This window comes from Elaeis guineensis, chromosome 1 (assembly GCF_000442705.2).
Source record: "Elaeis guineensis isolate ETL-2024a chromosome 1, EG11, whole genome shotgun sequence".
NCBI lineage: Eukaryota > Viridiplantae > Streptophyta > Magnoliopsida > Arecales > Arecaceae > Elaeis > Elaeis guineensis.
The window spans coordinates 134,553,073-134,579,220 of record NC_025993.2 but is presented as its reverse complement, the minus strand read 5'-3'; the positions used below and the strand labels follow the sequence as shown (position 1 = coordinate 134,579,220).

Genomic DNA, 26,148 nt, shown 5'->3' with positions numbered 1-26,148 from the left:
CATCTCTTTGACAGTCCTCATATCTTCATGCTGTCGATGAAGATCATTGAACATGGATGCTAAAATATAACACTTCACCTGGTTATCTTCATCCATCTACTTCTCAAATATGGCTCATTGATTAAGAGAGTGATGAGCTAGAAATACAGGTGCATCCTAGTTAAGGATATGGGTAAGTTTCTCAGAACTGAGAATGATTCTCAAATTCTGAAGCCAATCTTTGTAGTTTGTACCAGTCAACCTATTGGTATCGAGGATACGAGCTAAAGGGTTGGCACTCAACATGATTATCTATAGAGAGAATAGTTTCTAGTTAGATATTTATACTTATAAAATATTTATTCTAGAAACTTTAAGAACAAACAAAGGCTTCCACTATTTCTTCGAATCTCCGACACTCCTCGGATGAAGGAATAGAAATCTATACATGATTGATTTCAAGTGGGTACTGCGGTCCCATTAATCTATATACATCTCACCTAACAGTTATTGATGAGCATAGACCAATGAGTAGATAATATTTTGTCTATTGCTTTACTGAGCAAGATGCAGTGAGTTTGGTCTCTAAGTCCTGTGGCCTTACCTAACAGTTATTGGCATATTTTTTTGTTAAGTCAGATCCATCGTTCACCAGTGGGTGCAAAGTCATCATTGGGATCCTCATCTAACAGTTATTAAGCCTAACCCCATCTCTACCTTGAGACATTAAATACCAATAGAGTGATTATACCTTCTCGATGTAATCAAACCACTGTAACCAGTCAAGAACGATCAACGTCAGAAAGGTATCCGCATCTCTACAATGATGGAAGACCTCTAGACTTAATATTCAATGAGGAGGTTTCGGTTTAGATCTCTTCTAAATCAGTAGATATAACATCCAACTGATCAAATTTAGATCAGCACATCAACATGTCTAACCAGCCTAGTGGCATGAGGGAACTTGAGTCAATAAGTAATGTGGCATGAAACTGAATCTCCCAAGATGGTCAGGTAAGTTAAGATGAGTGGGGGTCCCTCCATTGCTTTCGTTAGACATCAATTAAATTGATCAGATCAGATAACGAAACTAATTAAATAACCACCATTTAAATGCTTATCTTAGATATCAAATTGATTGATTAGAATCAATCAGATTAATTTATTGAAACAGATTCGAACTACTAAGCCAAGTTTGATCTTGAGTCAATCAATTCACATCATAATATGAATTGATGCGATCAACTACAATTGAACTTGACTTTGAGCCCCTTTGATCTAATCCTAATCAACCATTGATTAGGTTCAATCAACTGTCCAAAATCGATAATGGGTTCTATCCTGATCTAATCAATTGATCCTAATTTTGTAATTTGATCACTAGACCTAATTTGTTTAACTCATACCCACATGCAATAACATAATTTTTAGATCCAAAAATATCTTTTAGATTATTTTCATTGCATGCATTAGTGGCTTATGATCTTGAAACAGTTTCAGATCTAAACCTAATGTCATATATCATATATATGTAGTTTCAGATCTAAACTAAAACATATATCATATATACATCAAATTTTAGATCTAAAATTAAAAATATGTATATCAAATATATATATAATCAGATCTAAAATAATGATTAAAATATTTTAAAAATATTTTTCAAAAAATTGATTCGCATCAAATTAGGACAACCTTTTCAATATAGTGGGTAAACCCTACACCAAGACAACCTTATATCAGTTTGATGTGAATATTTAATCATTCTAATTTTAGATCTAAATATAAAATAAAATATATCACATATATCAATTTTTAGATCTAAAATATTGATTTAATTATTTCAAAAATAATTTTTAAAATAGATCAATCTTGTGCTAAGAAATCTTTTCAATATAGGAGATAAATCCTATATCAGGACAACCTTATACCAGCACAAGATCAATTTTAAATCAATAAAACTTTCAAATCTAAAATAAAAATTAGATTATATATATCTTTAAAAAATTTATGGCTCTGATACCATTATTAGAAAATGAGGTAGGATGCATGCATAGATTTCAAAATTTTTTTCAAGAGCAGTGAAAAATGAATCGGATTAAACCCGTTAACCCCACATGCATTAGATATCATCTAATCTTACCTGAGTCTAGAGATAAAAATATGCATATAATCTAAAAAATAAAAATAAAAATGAGATCAAATCTCAATATCTTTGCATGGGTTAAAATTCATCACTACCGATGATCTCAGATTCGAAAGTTCTTGAACCGTACATGTATCCGACCTCTAAAGATATCCACCAGAATCCACCTTGAATCCTTCTTCTCATGGTAGATCTTTCTTCTCTAAGTAGGATTTTATCTCTTTAAATTTTGATCAGTAATTGATCTTGACTGCAACTTCAATCCTTGAGCAGCAGCCTTTTCTCCTTGTTCCTTTGCTGTAGAAGAGACCCTTCTTCTTTTGGCGTATGGAAGATGAACACCCAACCTTTGGGCATGGAAAAGAAAAAAAGGAGAGAGGATAAGGCATGGAGAGGAGAGAGAAAGAGTTTTGAATTCACAAAATTCAATTCATTGAAATCTTAAGAGACTATCTCTTTATATAGATCCTTCCTTGATCCAAATCAAGAACCAATCAACTTAAAAAGATAGTCCTTATCTCATAAAGATTTCTATCTTTTTAATCTGATTATTTTTTATTAAAATCAAATTTAATTGATAGGATCTAAACCTCTTTCGACAAGTAGATGGGGCATCCCAATCAAAATAGACAGACTGACTGGGCGCCCCTCATCAAGAGAGGCAGGTAGCTGGGGTGCCAACCCTTGGCGCCCCATCTAGGGTTTTTTCATATGAGAGAGGGGGTGTGGCCCCCCCTCTCTCTCTCCTTCCATGCCAAACCAAGAGGAGGGGGTGGGCCCCTCTCTCTTCACCTTCCAAAAAGAGAGGACGGCACCATCTCTTCTTTTCATCAATTTCTTGCTTCAAAAAAAATGTCAAAGATGTAAAGAGTAGATTAAATTGCTAACTCATTGACATAATCTAATCCTCTTGGGCTCACAATTAGGCATCCAGCTAAATCAAATGGATTTAGGTTAGGTTCAATATAATGGACTTGATCCAATCGAAGTCTTGAGAAGAATTAAGTTTAACCATATGCTAGTATGATTCTCTTAAATCTAATAGGATTTCAATAAATTCTAATCCAATTAGAACTTCATAAGCTCAATTGGTTAATTCAAGATTAAATTCCTTAATATGTGACCTCATGGTTCTATTCTATCTGATAGTGAGATATATTATGATCTCCATTACAATATCATCAAATTTCTTTCGATGGGTTGGAACAATTCCAACTCTATCCTTCAAGGATCATCGATCATCAAGATGATATCCGATAAGTCCATAATCTACCAGTGACACCTCACATTATGTAGTGGCAACTCAGTAGAATGAAAGTATGAATCTCAAGGTGTAGTTATCGTATAATTCAGTCCTTCTATCGTGAGTTCCGACTTGACGGAGATCACGAAGAACTCGTCAGACTTCATCATCAGTCATATGCTAGATTGACTCGACTCGAGTTCATTTGTGAATCTCGTAAAAAAAATTTTCAGTATTCGCACTTACTTTGATCAAAGACTTTCTGAACTCAGTCTCGCAAATCGCATAGGACTTCTCCTTTTCTACCAAGATCAATAGATTTCATCTAGGTGCATCCTACTTCAAACAGTGAACTTGAACCTACTGCAGTCAATATATACAGCAAGAGTTTGAATGGCTAGGGATCAAGGGAACGTATAGTCAAACTCAGTAGCCTCACTACGAATAGCCAATGACACCACAATTCAAAGAACCACTCACATGACTGCAGCATCGAAAAAATTACTAATGAGTGAGTAGACATCCAAATAATTTTTTGTGTTAGTCATGCTCAGTACAAGTTGTTCTCTTACAACCACTTGCACCCTCACTCCAGTGTCTCTACACTGTAGATTCGAGATTCATTTGCCCACGAGAGAGGTGAACCATGCACCGATCTCGAATAGATTGATCACTATCTTTCATGATGATCTTTTGATCAAGAGTATTTAAAAATTAACCACTAATTAATGTATGTCTCAAATTCTCAATACTTTGAGAATATACAAAATTATTTTTATTAATTTTTAGGATAAATCATGTACACATAAATATGATTGAAATAAAAAAATCTTTTATTGATAATAAAAATATTATAAGTACAAGATTAAGTCTTGAAATTACAAAATGTGTCAGCCAATAATTGACTTTTAGGATACAAATCTAACAAGAGGGTCACCCCTGGACCTTAAGAAGAAATCAAGTCCCAAGCAATCAATCCACAACCACTTCTCCATGCCTCCCCTCTCTCCCTCTTTTTCTCTGATGCCCAAAGGGTTGGGCGTCCACTTCTCCATGCCCAAAATCAGGTTAGGCATCCCCTCTTCCTTCCTCTTTTTAGTTGGTGGCTGATCTGCATCAAGGAAGATCCAAGAAAGGAAAAAAGATGGATCAAGGAGTTGATCTAGCAGACCAAAGGCTGATCAAGAGTTGATTAATTGTATGTGAAAAAATTAAGAAGATCAATCCATCTTATTTCCGCATGGATGCCCGTAGAGGTCGGGTATTTGCTTGGCTAAAGTTGAGCTTATTCTTCTTCGAGATCCAAGGTTGAAGAAAGAAAAAGCGAAACAGGTATGTGATTCGATCATATGATTTTATTTTTAGATTAAAATCAGCATATTTATTTTCAACATATATACTAGATCTTTAGGTGCTTTGATTACATATATGCATGCTTAGATAAAAAGAAGTTTTGATTTATTATTCCGCTGCATTCTTATTCAAAAGTGTTTTGAAATATGCATACATCAGCACCATACCGAATCCAACATAATATATATTTCATAATCAAATCAAAATATGTATATATGATATCAGATCAATAAATAATTATAGTAGTAGTATAAGAAATAATATTTTAAAATTTTATATCAATTTTCATTCAAAATGTATTATTATAAGATTCTAAAATCCATTAATCATTTATTTAATATTCAAAATAATATTATATAAATAAAAAATTTAGAGAATGTGTATCATTATTTACCTTACAAATGAAATCAATTGATCAATCTAATTAATTCTGAGAATCTCTCTCAAAGTCTATTATTACTGTATCAAAAGTCTACGCATCTTATTGCATAAGGGCATAGACCCTTAGGTCTGAGTTTTGAGATTTTCGACCCTATTTTGTTCAACCATTAGGGCAAGCCGACTTTTAATGCTCTGGGGCACTCAGCTATTTTGTGACCTATCTTACTACATTTAAAGTAAGTACTAATGATCCAATAGCATTCACTATCAACATGAGCTTTACCACATCATAATATTTGACACTATTAAATGGCCCAAAGTTGTTACTCATTAACCTTTTATTTAAACCCCCAGTATTTTTATTATTTTATCCTTGAATCATTTGGTCTATTTCTCTTTTTTTGATTTTTTTTTCTGCACATTCTTCATTGACTTCTCTTTCAATTATCAATATTTTATTCACTACATCTACATAAGTAATTAATTCATATGATACCACTTGTTTTCTAATTTTTATTCTCAGATCTATCTCAAATTTATACACTCGATCATACTCATCCTTGACCAACCTCAGAACAAACTTAGCTATAAATTTAGCTTCATATTCTGTGATTGTCATATTTTTTTATTTCATATAAATATTTTTTGCTCATTTTGAGTCCTTATACTTCGAGAAAAATACTATGTAGGAATTGATATGGTGCTCTCAAGCCTTGAAAGGTCAGGAGAGGGGTCATGACGATGATTCTAAAATTTTAGGATCGATTTGAGATATAGGACTAAGATCGGTTTGATCCTAGGATGGAGGTTCAGCTCTCTATGGTCTTAAGGCCCATGTTTGGAGCTTTAAGGGCTCAAGGCCTAGGGGAACCCGATTTTGGATCTATGGGGATGAGAGCATACAAGATTTGGATTTGGGTGAGTACTTTCACGTATGGGTTAGCTCAGGAAGTTTTTTGGGCTTAGATTATTTAACCTGTTGTAATTGGTATAAATATAGATCTTGTAATACCAAAGGAATAGGATGAATACATTGAGCCTTTTCTCCTAAAAACCCTAGCCATCTCTCTCTCTCTCCTCTCTCTTCCATACCTCCAAAACCCTAGAAGTGTGCTTCCCCATGTCCAAGTGGCTGTCGCCCCTAGAAATTTGCTATACAAGGAATCTGAACGCTTCTTCTTCTTGTAGCTGGTTCCTCATGCCTAAGTTTTATAAATTTTAGATATTAAAATAATAGATTCCCATATTGATCATGCCTTTACTATTTTGATTTCGGCCCAATCTAATTCGAGGTGGATTAGGAGAAGATGTTTCAGAGAGGCTATCGTACAAAAATCTGCAGACGTCTGCAGATTTTTCAGCAACTAATTTTCAATTTGATTTCAGTGATCAAGAGTCCCTCTTCTTCTAGTTTTTGGGTAATTTCAGATCTTCACACATATGAGAAGGTCCTCAATATACTGGTCATAAAATGTCCTTCGAAATCTCTCTTAGGTGAATTGCTCCACATCTTGTTCATATTTGTGTTGCAGTCTCTGCCACCGATTGAACACTTCAACTTGTAACAAATAAGCTAATATCAAATCTTTTTATCATCATGGCACTCCTAGACAACAAATACCTTTTCTATCTCTATAATCCAATTATTAGTTTCTAAACATTTGATAGTCCCCTTGAAAGTCAGTGGAGATAACTTCTTAAATTCTACGATATTACTTTATTAATCTTGTTGTTCTCTACATTCTTATAGTGATGATTTTTGTTCTTGTACTTGCCATTATTGTAGTAATTATTATACTATTGCGATTGCAACAAGCCAACTAATATCTACATTATTTGGGCTATGCTTGGTTCATACTAGTCTGTGTGGATATTTTTAATAAAATCAATGACTCCTTATTGAGGGGTGCTACAAACTTGTTGAGAAAAATAGCTATTTTATTGGTTTGATATCTCTCTAGCAATACCTTGAGCAACCCTTTTTATCCCAAATGAAGCCATCTTGTACCACCAATGCTTGATAAATCTAGCTAGTTCCAAAAATTCTCTTTCAAAATCTAATATTCAAAATCATATTGTATTAGCACTTAACCATGATTATTTTAAAGATAAAAATCCCAAATCTTCATAGAGCTAGCTATGCGGCAGCACCCGACATCCTAATCAGTTCGATTTAGGGCATCAATTTATCAACTATAAATCAAAAGTCGTGCTTGGATGCTAGGATGCAATCAATGGTGAAATATCATGATACTGGGCCCAATCAAGGTAGGGGCCATCAAGCTGTTTGATAATCAACGATCAAAATTCCTTCACCAAGGTCTATTAATGCTATTAGAGGATCTTTCTAAGATCTAAAAAATCTTAAAAGAGCAACACAATCTAGAGAGATATTTTTAGAGAGAGAAAATAGAGAGAAACTAAAAAAATTGGGGAGAGAAAGTTGGAAGAGAGAGGAAGGTGAGACAGAGGAAAGAGAAAAAAACTTCCTGTCTCTTCTTTTTTTTTCTTTTTCTTCTTTTTTTTTCTTTTTCTTTTTTTTTTGCCTTTTCCTTTCTTCCTCCTCTTTCTCTCTTGACAAAATAAGGGATTTGGTTGATCCCCTTCTTTCTTGGAGCAATAGAGCTTCCATCGTTAGTGGCCATGGTTGACTTGGTTAGGACCTTGGTGGTGCAGCCGGTGCTTCCCTTCCTAATGATTGGTGGCTATAAATGGCATTAAAAATTTAAAAAAAATTAATAAAAAATAAGAAAAAATAGGGTTCAGTTTCTTCCAAGAAAAATCTAACGATCATTAGCTGAAATCAAGGCTTCTATGGTTCGAGAAGCCAGGAAAAAGATCCACCTAAGAGTCTCATGTTCTTACTAAACTTTTTCGATGACATTTGGGCTGAAATCTACGGGCACAATGATGGTTTTCAAGAAAAAAACTCCAACAATCTCTTCTATTTAGGGCCTTGGTCTTTGATGGGAAGAAGAGAAAAGTCTTTTTTTCTTTAAATAGCACCAGAGGGGAGAAATTCAACTCCTTCTTGGTACTAATTTTTGACTCCGATTAGGAGTTGATTGAGAGAAGACTCTTATTGGGAGTCTTCTCTCAATTTTTTTCCTACCACTTTAACATTTGTGTAGCTGAATTGAGGTATCATAGTGGAGCTTGGAGCATAAAACCTAATAAAGTAGAAAGTAAAAACACTCTGAAGGCACGAAAATATGAGAAGGAGAATAAGGCACCTTAGTATGTTGGTTTCTTTCTTTTAGTACCGATAGCAAAATTCCTCTAGGAAGGTTCTTAAGGTAATTAAGTCCTGTATACAATTCTTTGCTAAATGATTCCTCATTTTAGTCCATGAAATAAGTAGTTGACAACAAATTAATTCAAAATTCCTATCCATTTTTTCATATAAAATATTATATATGTGCTTTTATATAAGAAAAGTTATGCAACATTGCTTGCAGATAAATATTCTTAGAAACTTTTTTTGCGCTTGCACATCAAAATTACAATTAGTTGGCCAATAGATTGATGACTGCTAATAAATCTTGTATATATTCATAGTTAAGGCTTTTATTTGGAGCATAAAATGAGCAAAATTTTCTACCAGGATCAAATACATGAAAGCATAGAACCTTGAGATTGACAAAAGATTTATTTCTGCTGATTTGTGATCCTATTTTTTCAACCAGAAGAATACCTGATTTTTGAATTTTTTATAGCTAGGTGTTCTACTTATTATTGGACATGTAGACAAGTTAAAGCAGCAACTTTTTTGAGATCTCCTATTTTTATTGGACATGGGGAGGATGAGAATGGGGGCTTCACTGCCTCAATCATGTGCCACCACCACTAGATTTCATACCCTAGAACTAAAAATAGCTGATCAACCATCAAATAGGATAAAGAATAAAAAATAAAATGAAGATTGAGATAGAATGGAGAAATGATCTACTTTAGGAACGTCGGAGGGTAGGGTACCCTGGGCATGAGAAGGTGCTTTTCCTTGGTGAAGACCTTGAATTGTTTACTTGGATGAGGAGTGGGAGGATTTCGCATATCTAGATCAAAGCCGTTGAAGGCCTTGAGCTCTTTTTTAGAGATCTTACTTACCTGAATGAGGGACGAGATAATCTCGACCACCTCGAAATTGGCTTCAAGAGTAGAGAATGAAGATGGAGGGATGGATGGGGGCCTCGATTGATTATCTTGATTGGTAAAGAAGAGGCGATTGGAAGGATGGATGGATGGCAGAAGTTTGAAAATTTAGGAGGGGGCTTACTACAAAACAATGGAGAGATGGAGGGTGGGGATCTCAATTGCCTTCCTTAATTGATGAAGAAAGGGCGATCAGAGGGATGGATGGATAGCAGAAGTTGGAAATCTTAAGAGGAAGCCATACAAAGGATGATAGAGAGACAAAAGAGGGTGGGAGTCTTGATCGCCTATCTTGATGAGTGAAGAAGAGATGATTAGAGGGATGGAGAGATGGCCGCAATCAAAAACCCTAAGAGGAGGTCTCACAAGAGGATAATAGAGAGACAAAAGAGGGCAAGGGCCTCAATTGACGAAGGGGAGATGATCAAAAGGATGGGTGGGTAGTCAAAGTTAAAAATCTTTGGAAGAGAATGGAGATAAGGAGAAAAAAATGTAAATCATGAAAAATGACGATCAAAGACTATTTTGATAGTCAACTGAGAAGACCACTTTATTTTACCTACTAATGATATAAAGTAGGATGCAAAAGTTAAGATTTTAACCTTGAAGTTCAGCTATATTATAAGAAAAAATTTGCACATTTTTATCGGATGATTTAATAAATCAGTAATCAAGCATAGCATTAAACATAATTTTGATGGACATAAATTTTTGAAATATTTTACTATAATGTATCTGGATAAAAAGTTTTAGGTAAACGGCCCTCTTAAAATAAATGAGGGAAAAGGTTTTCATATTTTTTATTGAGTAAATAATGATGATCCACAAGAAAATGAAAGTACAAAAGAGGGGAATAGTGCGGTGGGAACCATCCGTCTTTGTCCTCATTCAAGCTTTTCTTTTTTTTTTTAAAGAAAAGAAGACCTTTCAAATGTCTCATCTCCCTATTCCGGGTCCGATGTCTCAAAGAACACCATATTTTAAGAGCTCTTTTCCTAAATAATACAAAAAAAAATATTTACATAAATAATTCAAAATCTAACTTTTTTAACAAAATAGTGCAAAAGGGAAAAATACCATTTTGAATGGCGTTTTCTCCCTGCCATGTCACCTCTTTTTTTCCATGATGGCATCGTCCGAAAAAAACAAAAGAAACACCATTTAAAATGATATTTTTAAAAATATCATTTTAAATGGCATTTTTAAAAATATCATTTTGAATGGCATTTTTAAAAATGATATTCAAAATGATGTTTTCTATTTTTTCCACCAAAAAAAAATTGAGAAAGAATGAAAAAAAATAATTTTCAAAATTTTAAATTAATAAATAAATTAAAATTTTAATTTTGATTGAAATTTAAAATATAAAAATTTGAATTTGTAATTCAAATAAAAAAAATAATTTTAGATGATTTTTTTTTTGAATTAATTTTTTAAAAATGTTTAAAAAAATATTAAAAAAATTAAAAAATTAAAAATATCATAGAAAAAGAAAAAAAGAGAAAGAAATATGAAAAAAATAAAAATTTTAAATTTAATTGAAAAACATCATTTCAAATTTTTGTCAAAAAATTCAAAAAAAAATTAAAAAAATAAAAAGTACCTTTAAAAAATCAAAATTTTAAAAAATTGAAAAAAAATAAGAATTATAATTTGAAATGTAAAAGAAATAAAATTTTTAAAATTAATTGAAATAAAAATATTATTTCAAATTACTTTCTCAAATTAAAATTAATTTATGTAAAAAATATTCAAAAAAATTAAAAAAATAGCCTACAAAAATTCATAAAAAAAAAAAAAATGTAAAAAATAAAAAATTATATAATTATAAATTTGAATTAAAAAAACATTAATTTGAATTAAATTTTGATAAAAAATAAATGCATAAAAAAGTGAAAAAATGAGGAAAAATGTGGAAAAAAAGAAATTTGTAAATTGAACTTTAAAAAAATAATAATTTTAACTTTAATTCAAATAAAAAATATCATTTCAAATTACGTTGTCCATTTCAAATTATTTTTTAAAAAAAATATCTCAAGAAAAGAAAAAAATATTGTAAAAAAATAAAAAATATCCTAAAAAAAAGGAAAAAAATAGAATTGAAAAAAAATAAAAATTATAACTCTAATTGAAAAATAAAATTTTTAATTTTAAAAAATAAAAATTGTAATTATAATTGAAATAAAAAATATCATTTTAAATAACTAAATTAATTTAAATATAATTTTTAAAAATATTTTAAATAAAAGAAAAGAATACGTAATAGAATGCCAAAGATAAAAATAGAAGAAAACTAAAATTATAATTTCAAATGATAAAAATTTTAAAATAAATTTCAAAAAAAAAATATCATAAAAAAAAAATAAAAGAAAAAAATGATAATAAAATAGAAATTATAATTATAAATTAAAAAAAATAATTTTAATTTAAATTAAAAATTATCATTCAAATTACTATCCTCATTATTTAATTAAATTTATTTATTAAAAAATCATAAAAAAATAATTAAAGAAATTAAAAAAAATTAAAAAAATTAAAAAAAAGGAGAAAATGCCAAAGAGAATGGTGTTTTCTCCCTTCTCCCCCCTTCTTCTCTCCTTCTCCTTTCTCCCTCTTCTCCTTCTCCCTTCTCCCTCTTCTCCCTCTTCTCCGGCGTCTCTCCGGTGGCACGGCGGCGAGCTCTCGACGGCGGTGAGCTGCCTCCTCTCTCTCCTCTTCCTCTCTCTCTCTTCCCCTCTCTCTCTTTTCCCATTTTTCTTTGGCCGGTGGCGGGCCGCCCCCGACGGTGGGCCGCGCCCCGATGGCGGGCCCCGCACCCCGCGGCGGGCCCCGCCCCTCCTTTCCCTCTTCCTCTCTCTCTCTCTTCCTCTCTCTCTCCCTTTTCCTTAGCCGCCGGCCACAGACGGCGACAGCGGGCCGTGCGCCCCGACAGCGGGCCCCATACCCGACGGCGGGCCCCGGCCCCCTCCTCTCCCTCTTCCTCTCTCTTTCTCTTCCTCTCTCTCTCTCCCTTTTCCTTGGCCGCCGGCCACAGACGGCCGGCGGCGGGCCACGCCCCTGGTGGCAGGCCCCGCATCCCGACGGTGGGCCCCGACCCATCCTCTCCCTCTTCCTCTCTCTCTATCCCTTTTCCTTGGCCACCGGCCACAGACGGCCGGCGACGGGCTGCGCGCCCCGCGGTGGGCCCGGCCCCCTCCTCTCCCTCTTCCTCTCTCTCTCTCTTCCTCTCTCTCCCCCTTTTCCTTGGCCGCCAGCCACAGACGGCCGGCGGCGGGCCGCGCGCCCCGACGGCGGGCCCCGACCCCCTCCTTTCCCTCTTCCTCTCTCTCTCTCTTCCTCTCTCTCTCCCTTTTCCTTGGCCGCCGGCCACAGACGGCCGACGCGGGCCGCGCGCCCCGACGGCGGACCCCGACCCTCTCCTCTCCCTCTTCCTCTCTCTCTCTTTTCCTTGGCCGCCGGCCACAGACGGTCGGCGGTGGGCCGCGTGCCCCGATGGCGGGCCTCGCATCCCGACGGTGGGCCTCGACCCCCTCCTCTCCCTCTTCTCTCTCTCTTCCTTTCTCTCTCCCTTTTCCTTGGCCGCTGACCACAGACCCCCGACGGCGGGCCCCGGCCCCCTCCTCTCCCTCTTTCTCTTCCTCTCTCTCTCCTTTTCCTTGGCCGCCGGTCACAAACGATGAAGATGTCGAAGAAATGCTGACCTTTCCTTTGAAATATTCAGAATGTCGATTTTTAGAATTATATATTGAAAAGGAAGATGTACCAAGCTTTGGATACCATAGTCGGCTTTTAACTCAAACGGATAATAATGTTGGGCCTTCCTCACCTTTCGTAACTCCTATGATGCAAACCGATAGTGTTGAGGCTGTTTTTGCAGAATAACATTCCACTACTGCCGGTCCTAATTGTCCAATTATTTCAAGTCCTATGGTGACTTCTCCTGTGTCTTCTGCTATGGTGACTTCTCCTTTACTAGAAGTAGTGGTAAGTGCGGGAGACAACACTCATATAGAAAACAATAACTGGGTAGTCGGTGGAATAAATTCTGATAGTTTGGGCTTTGAGTTAGATGAAAATGGAGATGAAGATTGTTGGATGGATGAGGACAGTAGCAGTAATGATGATGAAGATGAGAATGATGATGAAGATGTTCAAGCTAATATTAATGTAGAAGAACCTCAACCTCGTTTGCACGAACCTCCATAATATTTTAATGATATAAATTTAGATGATGGTGGTTGTGTTAGTGCTGGTCGAAGATTGAATTCTGACAATCAATTTTGGGACTCCTCGATGACTGAATTTTCTAAAGGTCTAATGTTTGAGAGTAAAGATTATATAAGGAGAGCTGTTGATCTTTATCACATTATGAAGCATCGGACATACAATGTAGTTCAGTCGCATTCGAAATTATGGTCCGTACGATGTGCATCATCAGATAATGTTCAGCATTGTAAATGGAGGCTTCGTGCTGCATTGTTAAAAAAATATGAATATTTTTAAATCACAAAATATGATGGTCCTCACACTTGTTTGTTTACGGGATTGAGTCGAGACCACAAACATGTCAGTGAAAGGATGATTAGCACATTAGTCCGACATATTGTTGAGAAAGATCTCGATGTTAAAGTTGAAGCTATTGTGGTAGCCGTTAATGATCAATTTCAATATACAGTATCATACAGGAAAGCATGGTGTGGAAAGCAGAAGGCATTGGTTGATATTTATAGAGAATGGGAATCGTCTTATGCTAAATTACCTTATTATATGGCTGCACTTCAACATGCAAATTCCGGTACAGTTGTTTCATGAAATTTTTTCAAGCTGTGAATTCCAATGTCCGAATTTTAAATTATATTTTTGGGCTTTCAAACCATCTATCCAGGATTTTACGCACTGCCTCCTGTAATCAGCATTGATGGCACGCACTTGTATGAAAAATTTAAAGGTAAGATGTTAATTGCAACAGGAATTGATGCAGAGAATGTGATATTTTCTTTAGTATATACAATTGTCGATGAAGAGACGACTGCAAGTTAGAGTTTGTTTCTTTTCCAGCTCAGAACACATATCGTTAAAGATAGAAATGAAATATGCTTAATTTCTGACAGATATCCAGGTATATTAAATGCCATCGCAGATGAGTCTATTGGATGGAGTCCACCACGTGCCTATCATCGATACTGTTTAAGACATATCTGTAGTAATTTTAACACTCATTTCAAAAATATGCAGCTGAAAAGAGCAGTATGGCAAGCAGGAAGCGCTCATCAAGTTCGCAAGTTCAACTTTATCATGGGTAGGATCAGAACAATGAATGAAGAGGCTTGGAGCTGGTTGTCCGAGATAGAAAAGGAGAAGTGGACGTTGGCACATGATGATGGCCTGCACTATGGTGTCTTAACTACAAATTTGTTGGAGATTTTTAACAGTATTTTACGAGGAGCTAGAAATGTGCCAATTACAGCTTGTGTTCAAATGATATTTTATCGTCTTGTGAAATACTTCAATACGAGGTATGCCCAAGCCTTGAGATATGTAGAGGAGAATCCAAATAATCTTTTTACTCCTCATGTTGCAATTAAGATTGCTGATGATCCAGTTAAAGCTAACCAGCACCGAGTAACAGCATTCAACCTTCAAAGAGGTATATATGAAGTACTTACGAGGAGAGCAAGCGGAGGGTTACGAGGTGGAAAAAATTTTTATACTGTTACTTTAGCTGAAAGAAAATGTTCTTGTGGAAAGTGAGCATATACAAATATCAATGTTCACATGTTTTAGCTGTGTGTCAAGAAATTGCTGTACATTTTAGTGTTTTGTGGATGATGCATATACAATTACAGCATATATGAATGCTTGGAGCGGTGATTTTAATCCATTACCACATGAAGATTATTGGATGCATACACGTATGTTCAAATATATTTCTGATCATCATCGTTTGAGACCTAAGCAGAAAGGTAGACCAAAGTCAACGAACTACGAAATGAGATGGATGATAGGCAAATAAAAAGTAAGAACCACTATGGCATTTGTAGGGAACAGGGTCATGACCGCCGTCACTATCCTAGGATACTTCAATATACTTCAACTTCAAGTAGTGGAAGAAATTAAAAACTTCGAAGATTTATTTTTATCATTGTTTTATGTATTTCTGTGAGATTGTATTTGAATTTACGTGTTTAATATCTTGAGATGAACTGAATTTTGTGTTTAAGTTGTATTGTGTGACAATATTATGTTTAAAAAATTTTTTTAAAATATATTATCTTATTTTTTAATACATCTGTAATAATATTGCTTGAGACAGCGTATTATGGCTTACGATCCGAGTATCCTGATCCTCGAGACAGTAGTATTCTTACATTACAGGAGCACCATCGATCACAGACTATTTTAGATGGCGGCGTAAGCATTACAGTCCTATTTACTATTTAAATTTTTATTTTAAAAGTCATGTATGTTATCTAATTATTATATTTTATTACAGGAGCCCAGACACCTTCGTCTACGACGATCCGATGCTGATTTCTGGAGGACAGAGGACATCCCACATAGAGTGTTAGATTATTTATGATATCTGAAATTTTATGGAGTATATCAGATTGGTCGTATACAGATGGACGTTGGTCTTATTACTGCTTTGCTTGAGAGATGGCGTCCAAAGACACACATTTCATCTTTCATTTGGTGAGGCGACCATCACTTTACAGGATGTCAGCATCCTTACTGGACTACCAATTGATGGAGATCCAGTTACCAGAGTTGATCCCACACTTACCATTTCGGAGTGGCAGGCTTTGTGCTTGCGATTGCTAGGGTTTGAGCCCGATGCACATTTTTTCGATCATTCACGACTCAGGATTGAGTGTTTGGATGATCGTTAACGATTTTTTCATATTACGGATGATGCACCAGAAGAGATGGTGCAGCAGTATGTTAGGGATCAGGTGCTGCGGTTGTTAGGTGGTGTCCTGTTACCTGATACTTCATCGAATAAGATGAAGTTGATATTTTTGTCATTATTAGAGGATTTAGACTTTACTCATCGACTCAATTGGGGCAGTGCAGTACTAGCTTGCCTATACAGAGCTATGTGTCGGGGTTCTTATGCTGATCAGAACGAGATTGGTGGTTATCTTGTATTATTACAGGTATGTGAATTAAAAATTTTATTTTTAATATTTAATTATATTTTACATTGGATATATCATCTATTTAATTTTTGAAATTTACAGATTTGGGTATGGGAGCGTATGCCGACTATTAGTCCATTACGACGACAGTTGCTCGAGATGCCATCAGAGCAGCAGGATCCTGATGTTCCATTCAGACTAGACGGATCATTGAGATATAGATATCGAAATATTATTTTTTTATTTTAAATTTATATTTTAAATTTATTTAATATTAATACATTGTGAAACAGATGAACGTTGCATTCAACATTCATCACGTATCGATGAGAGTGGCACGGGTTTATAGGTGCCAGTTGGATACATTAGTTGATACATCTAGATGGATAAATTTTGAATTTTTTACAAATATCATTTTACAGTATTCATAATCTATTAAAATTTTAGCTTACTAATTTTTTTATTTTAACTATATCAGTTTTTGTGGGAGCCATATACAGATGAGATATTGGCTATACTGCCGCAGATGTGTACAGTTGGACACGACATATGGACTGCTAGGGTGCCACTTATTTGTTTTGATGTGGTAGAGTGGCATCTTCCGATCGTGTCTTGTGGCAGTTTGGTCAGACTCAGGGCATCCAGAGCAGTTTGATACCAGCCAGGGACTTCATCGTATTGATCGACGAGGGAGAGCTCATATTGACTGGTGTATCAGACATGCAGAGTACATCGATATTTGGGATGCACGTCGAGATCACATTGTTCATGGTGATCCTATTTTGAGAGGCCGTTCATATACCGATGACTACATGGCTTGGTTTTTTAGTATTACGGTGTGAGTCATTGGACAGTCTCAGTATGCAGTTTTTGGATACGAGGGCGAGAGTTCTACTGTGTGTCTTTTGGTAAGATTACAAAAATTACTTTATGTTATTTGTGTTATATTTTTATTTTATATTTTACACTATACTGACTGTTTTATTTTTATTTTGTAGACTGATTCTATGTCGGATCTCGTGTTGGATGCTCGTCGTGCTTTATCTACGACTGATGAGGACGAACGGATTCAGATACTGCGGGAGATAGAGAGAACAAGTTCTGAAATATTGGTGCGATTGGTGTTGATCCATATACCTGTGCACCTTGGTATGAAGCAGCTCCGGGTCAGATATGAGTTATACGCCTCACCATATGTTTCACATATGCCATCACCGCATATTCCGCAGATGTCATCATTCGATGCTGCACAGATGTCATCGCCTTTTGATCCACAGATGGCAGCACCTTCTTCTTCCTACATCCCCCAGATGACATCACGGGTACCAGTTGGCCACATGAGTATGATACTTTCTTTTCAGATCCATCCGTGTATCCAGATGAGAGAGTTGAACGAGTCTCTCGTCTGTAGATGATCCGACAGCATCAGTTATTTCTGAGCAGCATGATCAATAGATCTCTTCCACTGATATAGGGGAGGAGCCATCACAGCAGGAGCAGCCGGCGAGGACCTTCCTGAGAAGGTCCAAGCGACCACAGGCACCGCAACGTCCTTATGGGACTTAGTCTTTGTTATATTTGTATTTAGTATTTTTTATATTTTTATTGTACTATTTTTTATATGTTTGATATTTTTATTCTATTTAATAATATTAAATATTGATTCCATTTATATTATTTAATTTTAAGTGATCGGATATTATGCTTTATGCATATGGATACACATACTCGAACGTGTCTCAGAACATTAGGAGAGAAAAAGTTATGCTAAAAAGACTATAAAAATTATAACGTAAATAATAATATATCGAATGTTGCTCTTTGAATTGATTTTGATGATTACAAAGCATTTGAGGGGATTACTAATGATTTTGGCTTGAAAAAGATTTATTGTATTTCAGGGGCAAAATCATAATTTTATCAGATTGATTCGGAAGCCTCAAGAGCAAGAACAAAAGATGTGTAATCTATTGGAGATAATTTCAACATTTTTGAAAGTGTATTTTGTAAGAAAAATATGTTTATATTTTTGAGTCGACTCCATGAATCGACTCATGACTAAAAGGGCTGAACGGCACGCAAAATTTTTAGCTGCCACACTCTGTGAGTCGATCCCTTGGCTTTTTTCTGATAATTTTTATTTTTTAAATTTATTTTTTTTGATATTTTTTTAAAAAAAATTAATTTTAAATGAGAAAAGTAAGTTGAAATAATTTTTTTTTATTTCAATTAAAATTAATTTTTTTTTAAATTCAAAATTATTCTTTATATTTTTTTACCGACCCTTTGACGCTGGCGGCCAACGAAAAAGAGGGAGAGAGAGAGAGGAAGAGGGGAGAGAGAGGAGGCAGCTCCCGCCGTGCCGCGTGCCGTCGGAGAGATGCCGGAGAAGGGAGAAGAGGGAGAAGAGGGAGAAGGAGAGAAGAAGGGGGGAAAGGAGAAAACACCATTCCCTTCAGCGTTTTCTTTTTTTTTCTCTTTTCTTTTTTTTAGTTTTTTTAAATTTTTTCTTAATTTATTTAATTATTTTTTTATAATTTTTTAATAAATAATTTAATTGAAATTTATTTATTAAATTTTTTAATGAGGATAGTAATTTGAATGATAATTTTTAATTTAAATTAAATTAATTTTTTTTAATTTATAATTATAATTTCTATTTTATTACCATTTTTTCTCTTTTATTTACTTCTTTTATGAATTTTTTTAAATTTAATTTATAATTTTTATAATTTGAAATATAATTTTAGTTTTCTTCTATTTTTATCTTTTTGGCATTCTATTACGTATTTTTTTTTATTTAAAATATTTTTTAAATAATTATATTTAAATTAATTTAGTTATTTAAAATATTATTTTTTATTTCAATTTCAATTATAATTTTTATTTCTTAAAATTGAAAATTATAAATTTTGTTTTTTAATTAGAATTATAATTTCTATTTTTTTCAATTCTATTTTTTCCCTTTTTTTCTTTTTTAGGGTATTTTTTATTTTTTTACAATATTTTTTTCTTTTCTTGAGATAATTTTTTAAAAAATATTTTGAAATGGACAACTAATTTGAAATAATATTTTTTATTTTAATTAAAGTTAAAATTCTTATTTTTTTTAAATTTAATTTATATTTTTTTTTTCACATTTTTCCTCATTTTTTTACTTTTTTATGCATTTATTTTTTTATCAAAATTTACTTCAAATTAAAATTTAATTTTTTTATTCAAATTTACAATTATATAATTTTTCTCTTTTTTTCATTTCTTTTTGTTTTTATGAAATTTTTTTACGCTATTTTTTTTATTTCTTTCAAATATTTTTTAAATAAATTAATTTGAATTTGAGAAAGTAATTTGAAATAATATTTTTATTTTAATTAATTTTAAAAATTTTATTTCTTTTAAATTTTAAATTATAATTCTTATTTTTTTCAATTTTTTTAAAATTTTAATTTTTTAATGACACTTTTTATTTTTTTAAAAAATTATTTTTTTGAATATTTTTGGCAAGAATTTGAAATGATGTTTTTCAATTAAATTTAAATTTTTAATTTTTTAAAATTTAAATTTATAATTTTTATTTCTTTCGCATTTCTTTCTTTTTTTTATGATATTTTTAATTTTTTAAAATTTTATGATTTTTTAGACATTTTTTTAAAAAAAATTAATTTGAAAAAAAAAATTCATCTATAATTATCTTTTTTATTTGAATTATATATTCAATTTTTATATTTTAAATTTTATTCAAAATTAAAATTTTAATTTTTTTATTAATTTAAATTAAAAATTTATTTTTTTTTCATTATTTTCTGATTTTTTTTTTGAGGAGAAAAATAAGAAACGTCATTTTGAATGGTATTTTTAAAAATGTCATTCAAAATGACGTTTTTAAGTGACTTTTTTTTTTTTTTTTTTTTCCGAACGATATCAATGAAGAAAAAAATTGGGTGACGTGGCAGGGAGAAATGCCATTCAAAATGGTGTTTTCCTTTTTGCATTATTTTGATAAAAAAATTATATTTTATATTATTTATGTAAATAATTTTTTTTTAATATTATTTAGGAAAAGAGTTCATATTTTTAAGATGTTACACGAATATGGACACGTGATAATACAAGGCATCGTCTTCATTTTTGGTACAATTTAAAAAATGGCATCGTCTAAAGCAGTAAACCCGTTATAACCAAGCCCTCCCGCTAAAGCGCACCTTATCCAACCCATCGTCATGCATCCAACACCCCTCCAGAACAACTTAAACAAAGAATCACTTTCTACCTGGCAGCATTAAGTTACAAACTATCCAACACCCCTTCAGAGTCAGGTGCGTTCTACTTATTTGCCTCATCCACCGTCATAGTTCTCCCATAGTCATCTTAAACTCGAGGAACACCAGAACTCAGATAGAAGGCTTCACTCTGAGCCTCCACTGACGTCTCCATCCCTGCAAAGAGGCGGAAGCCAATCCATGAAACTCTAACAATCGAAAGCTCTGCACTGTTTTCTCTCTCTCTCTCTGTGTGCCGGTTCTCCGCCCTCCACCGCCGCCCATCGACATTGAATGTGGCCCTGAGAACTCCCTCCGCTTCCGCCGCCGCCTTCCCCACTCCACCTTGAGCTGAAAACATGGCGATCAACCTCGTACACCGTCGTCCTCTCCTTCTTTTCGTCCTTTTCCTCCTCGTCGGAATCTGCTGTCAGGTGGAGTCCAAGTACGTTGCCTACAATACCACTCAAAGGATCGTCCCTGATAAGCTGAACGTCCACCTCGTCGCCCACTCGCACGACGATGTCGGCTGGCTCAAGACCGTTGACCAGTACTACGTCGGCTCTAACAACTCCATCCAGGTCTATTTCCCCTCTCCTCTACCACAAATTCATTCACCATTTTCCTTCCCGGAATTGTTACTGATTTTTGGTTTTTTTTTTTCATGGGTAGGGGGCTTGCGTGCAGAATGTTTTGGATTCGATGGTGACGGCGCTTCTGGCGGACAAGAATCGGAGGTTCATCTATGCGGAAATGGTCCGTTCGGAGTTCTGTTCTTTGATCTGGGTTTGGTTGGGGAGTGTTGATTTGAGTTGGAGTTGTCTGTTGGGATTAGGGCTTTGGATTTTTAAGTGGATTAAGGTCTTGATTTGGAGTGATTGCAGGCGTTCTTCCAGCGATGGTGGAGGCAGCAGAGCGATGCGATTAAGAAGATGGTCAAGGAACTTGTCAGCTCTGGTCAATTAGAATTCATGTAAATTCTCGCTCACTTATAGTAATTATATTATTGAACATTAATTGCAGTAAATTAGCTCATCAAAGTACTGTCCATAATATTAATGTTCTTGTTTACATAATTTTTGCATTCATTTTTTAGACTTTTTCAAGTGAACTGCATTTCATGAGCATAGAGATTTTCTGTTTATTTCATGATTATTTGCTGCAGATAAAGTTACTCTTTTAAAAAATAAAACGTGGTGTAATTTTTGGTATTGAAGAAATGGGGGTATGTGCATGCATGATGAGGCAGCGGTGCATTACATCGATATGATTGATCAGACAACCCTTGGGCACCGATTCATCAAGCAAGAGTTTGGTCAGACTCCGAGGATTGGTTGGCAGATAGATCCATTTGGACATTCGGCTGTGAATGCTTACTTACTTAGCGCAGAGGTGCTCTCTCTCTCTCTCTCTCTCTCCTGTGGGTTCGTGAAGGATGTAAGGTTTAATGTCTAATGCATTGGGTTTCTATTATAAAGCTCATCATTCAATGATAAAGATCAAGTTGACAATATTTGTGCACAACATCTGCTAAGAGAAAAATATTCAATGCTAATAGTCTTTTGACCAGTCTCTTGGTTTTCTTTTTCCTAATACCTGGTGTTTGTTGTATCTAGATCATAGTTTGTGATCCAGAACATGTGGTACTGATCTGTATGGCTGTTACTTTCTGCTTTAATGGAGGAAAAATGTTGTTTTCGGTAATTGGTTAAGCCCACTGGACTGATCATTATTGAAGAAAATTAGCTGACAAATTAATATCTTTGGCTGTAAATGTTTGATTTGTAAGCTGAAGAAAGACCTTCATACACTGCATAAGAAAGGCATGTGAGCTGCTTGTTCATCAATTGGTGGGTGTAAATGTGGCTTTGCTCATTTTCTCTGTTTATTACTTAGATTGGTCTTCTTTCATCTTCCCCTCAATTGCTTTAGTCCTTGTAATATGTTCTTCACCATTTTACTTGTTTCTATCACTTCTATCAAATTATATATCCTTCCATTGCATCCCTTTAGTTCAACAGCAGTATTTCACATCAAGTGATGTATTTATTGCATCCTTGTGCTCTGAAAATGTATTTCTTTTCTATATTTCGAATATGCTTCTTTTTTTCCAGCTGCTCATGAGTGGATTGTTGAAGTCTTCTTACAATCTGTAGGTTGGTTTTGATGCTCTTTATTTTGCACGTATTGATTACCAAGACCGGGAAAAGAGGAAAGACCTGAAGAGTCTTGAGGTTGTATGGCAGGGGTCTAAGACCCTTGGTTCATCTGCAGATGTGAGTATCCTGTTCCGTACAACCTTTTGATGCTTGTCTCATGGGATACATGTTAGTTGGGAACATGATTAGTGTCAGCATTATTCTATTCATACACCACTTTGTTTTTTAAACTATGCTATCTGACATATTTCTTATTTCATTTTAGATTTTCACTGGCATATTTCCCAAGAACTATGAGCCTCCCCCTGGTGATTTTTATTTTGAAGTTAATGATGTATCTCCTGTTATTCAGGTGATTCTTTTGCAAGTTCCTTAAATGTTTTGAATACATGCTTGTAGACTGACTTCGTGTCCTTTTTGGTGAAGGATGATGTACTTTTGTTTGATTATAACGTCGAAGAACGGGTGAATGATTTTGTAGCTGCGGCTATAGCACAGGTAGACAGATTTTTCAGCTTGATAGTTTTAGTTCATATCCCCATTTTCTTTTCCACTCTGAGAGTCCAAAGTTATGTGGGTCCCTAAGTTCATTACAATGCTTGTACAGGCTTATTATTTGGCTATTCTCTGTGGAATCTTATTATCTGTCTTAATATATTTTTAAGAACATGGTTCTGTTTCCTTTTAGTAGTTTAAGTGTGAATTGCTGTTATGTTTCTGCATAATTGTATGAAACAATTGAAAGTTCCAGTATGATGCTTTTAAGTGGTGGCATGATCAGCAGTGGCATGGAATCTCTTGTTTGTCGAGAACTGAAGTTATGTGGATACTTGATAACTTTCAGTGTCAATGTTTTCTGAAGCTGGAGACAACATGACATTCCATCGCATTTGGATAATGGAGTGTTGTGTCTAGTTGCAACAATTATTGCTAGTTTTCAAGGGCACTCAACTGCAAGTGACATTGCCTGAATTCTAGAACATCTGAAACATGTGATTTTAGGTTTTGTAATTTATATGTTATAGGTCATGGTTGTTATTCCTGATCTCCTCCGTCCCTCTCCCTAGTGGTGGCTTGGAGGAGAGGGGTGCCAACCAATGGATCCTAGTGGTGTTGGTTGCAATGATACAATTTAGGATGAAACTTTACATGCAAATACTGATATGCATATACATACATACATGCATGCATGTGCATTTGCATTTTATAGAAGTGCTAATGTTTTGGGTCTTCCTTCCTTCCTTCCTTTCTTTTTTTTTTTTTGTTTTAAAAAAGAAAAAAATTGGAGAAGTATGGTGGGAATGCCACCTTGTAGTTTCACATCAAAGACTCTTCTAAGTGGTGGCTTGGAGAAGAGGGGTGCCAACCAGCGCATCCTTGCAACTATATATATATATATGTGTGTGTGTGTGTGTGTGCATCCATCTGCATTTGCATTTTATAGAAGTGCTAATATTTTGGGTCTTTAGAGCATGAAGCATTGGCAACTCCCAAACTCCTTGTCTCTTTACATGTATGTTACATTTTGAGGTACACTAGGCAAATATTGCTTTCAAGTGCAATATATATTGATTCTGTAGTTGGTCTAGGTTCCTTGAAATTGTTTTATTATACCATGCAACCATTAAATGAGAAATTTTGTAAGAAGTTGCATTTCTTTGCAGGCAAATGTTACTCGAACAAATCATATCATGTTTACCATGGGGACGGATTTTAAATATCAATATGCAACTTCATGGTTCAGGCAGTTGGATAAATTCATTCATTATGTCAACAAGGTAATTTTTTTTACAGGGGCATTTTCTAAATACTATTGATGCCAAGGTTTGTTGTATTGGTGTTGGAGTTTGGACCGTTTGGTCGACAGTATGGTTCGGTACACCTTCCATGCCGTTTTGTATCGGGCCTGAACCGACACAGAGAGAGGGTGGAGGGACAATGGAAGAGAAAGAAGGAGAGGGGGGAGAGAGAGAGGGCCTCTGAGGGCCATCAGATGGCAGCCAAGCTCGTTGCGCTGCTGTCGAGCTCAGTGGGAGCCGAAGGAGGATGGAGGGAAGAAGGAGAGGGAGAGGAAGAGGAGGCCTTCAAAGTACTGGCAAGGCTGCTGCACCTATTGTCAAGGCCAGTGAAGGCCAAAGGAGGTGCTCCAATCTCCTCTCGATTGAAACACATCCAAAAAAAGAGGAAAAACTGGTGAAGTTGGCAATAGGTGCCCACATCACTCAATAAACCACAAAAAAAAAAAAAAAGAAAAAAGAAAAAGAAAGAGGGGTCAAAGCCCCTATTTCAATCGAGAGGAGGGCGGAGCCCCTCCTTTGGCATTTCATTGGCCTCGATAACAGACATAGCAGCCTTGCCGGCACTCTAGAGGCCTCCTCTTCCTCTCCCTCTCTTCCCTCCCTCCACCCTTCTCCAACTTCCACTGAGCTCTGTAGCGGCACAGTGAGTTTAGCTACCCTCTAGAGGTCCTCTCTCCCTCTCCCTCTCTTTTCCTCCCCCTTTTTCTCTCTTCCTCTCTTTCCTTCTCCCTCTACTCCTCGCCGGTTACTTGTTTTGAATGCCGGAACCATCCCGGTCAACCACCAGCATGGTTCAGCATGCCCCCGAACCAAATGGTTCCGGATAGTTTGGCTAACCATGATTGATGCATTAGTACATGTTTGAAGCTTCTAGCAAAAGGGTTTTATGTTTGAAAAAATTTCTCTTCCCCCCTTCACTAGCAAATTTTTCCTTTGTGTTTTGAAAAATACTATGGTGCAAATCTTAAAATTATCCCAGAATTTTATGTAATAAGAAAAATGGCTTGTATGCTTTTAAGTGATTTTGATTGAAGTTGTCAAGATCCTGTATCCCATAAGCAACTTATTTGGACATGTTTCTTAAGTACATATTCACCTACCTTTAGTTGGCAAGCAAAGCCAACACCATTCCTTTTGTAGGTGACTTCCACGATACCCTTTGACTACTTTTCTCTGCCCTTTCTGTCTTTGTAACCTCTAAGGTTCTAGTGGCATTGAGAATGTATACCAGTGGCATTGAGAATGTATACTGTCGAATGTCTGGTCTGTTGAAAGGAGGGTCATACATACATGGCCTGGAATATTATTTTCATTTGATTATCAGGCTGACTACATTGAATTTTTGAGCTTTCATAGTTATATCCTTTACCTTTGGAAAATCTGGAATTAGTTATCTCGTACTGAGGTACTGTTTCTCTGCACTTAAGGATGGGCGGGTCAATGCCTTGTATTCGACACCATCCATTTACACTGATGCAAAGTATGCAGCAAATGAGTCTTGGCCTCTCAAGACTGATGACTTCTTCCCGTGAGTTAAA

At 35.1% G+C, this 26,148-nt stretch overlaps 1 protein-coding gene across 3 annotated transcripts in view; it reads left to right on the top strand.

Annotated features, from left to right (window-relative positions):
- The first annotated feature begins 20,791 nt into the window (after nucleotides 1–20,791).
- Nucleotides 20,792–26,148, top strand: part of LOC105060392 (alpha-mannosidase At3g26720) — a 68,096-nt gene continuing 62,739 nt past the window's right edge. Inside the window, exons 1-9 of one of the 3 annotated variants that reach the window (XR_002163219.2) lie at nucleotides 20,792–21,233; nucleotides 21,325–21,408; nucleotides 21,537–21,625; nucleotides 21,870–22,044; nucleotides 22,809–22,928; nucleotides 23,077–23,163; nucleotides 23,238–23,309; nucleotides 24,476–24,589; nucleotides 26,038–26,138. Coding sequence is in view for 2 of the 3 variants with exons in the window: in XM_010944067.3 (XP_010942369.1) it covers nucleotides 21,012–21,233; nucleotides 21,325–21,408; nucleotides 21,537–21,625; nucleotides 21,870–22,044; nucleotides 22,809–22,928; nucleotides 23,077–23,163; nucleotides 23,238–23,309; nucleotides 24,476–24,589; nucleotides 26,038–26,138 (1,064 nt within the window). In the remaining variant the exon portion in view is untranslated. Of the gene's footprint in view, nucleotides 21,234–21,324; nucleotides 21,409–21,536; nucleotides 21,626–21,817; nucleotides 22,045–22,808; nucleotides 22,929–23,076; nucleotides 23,164–23,237; nucleotides 23,310–24,475; nucleotides 24,590–26,037; nucleotides 26,139–26,148 lie in introns of those variants that run through there. The other 2 variants (XM_010944067.3, XM_029260533.2) reach the window with 2 other exon arrangements.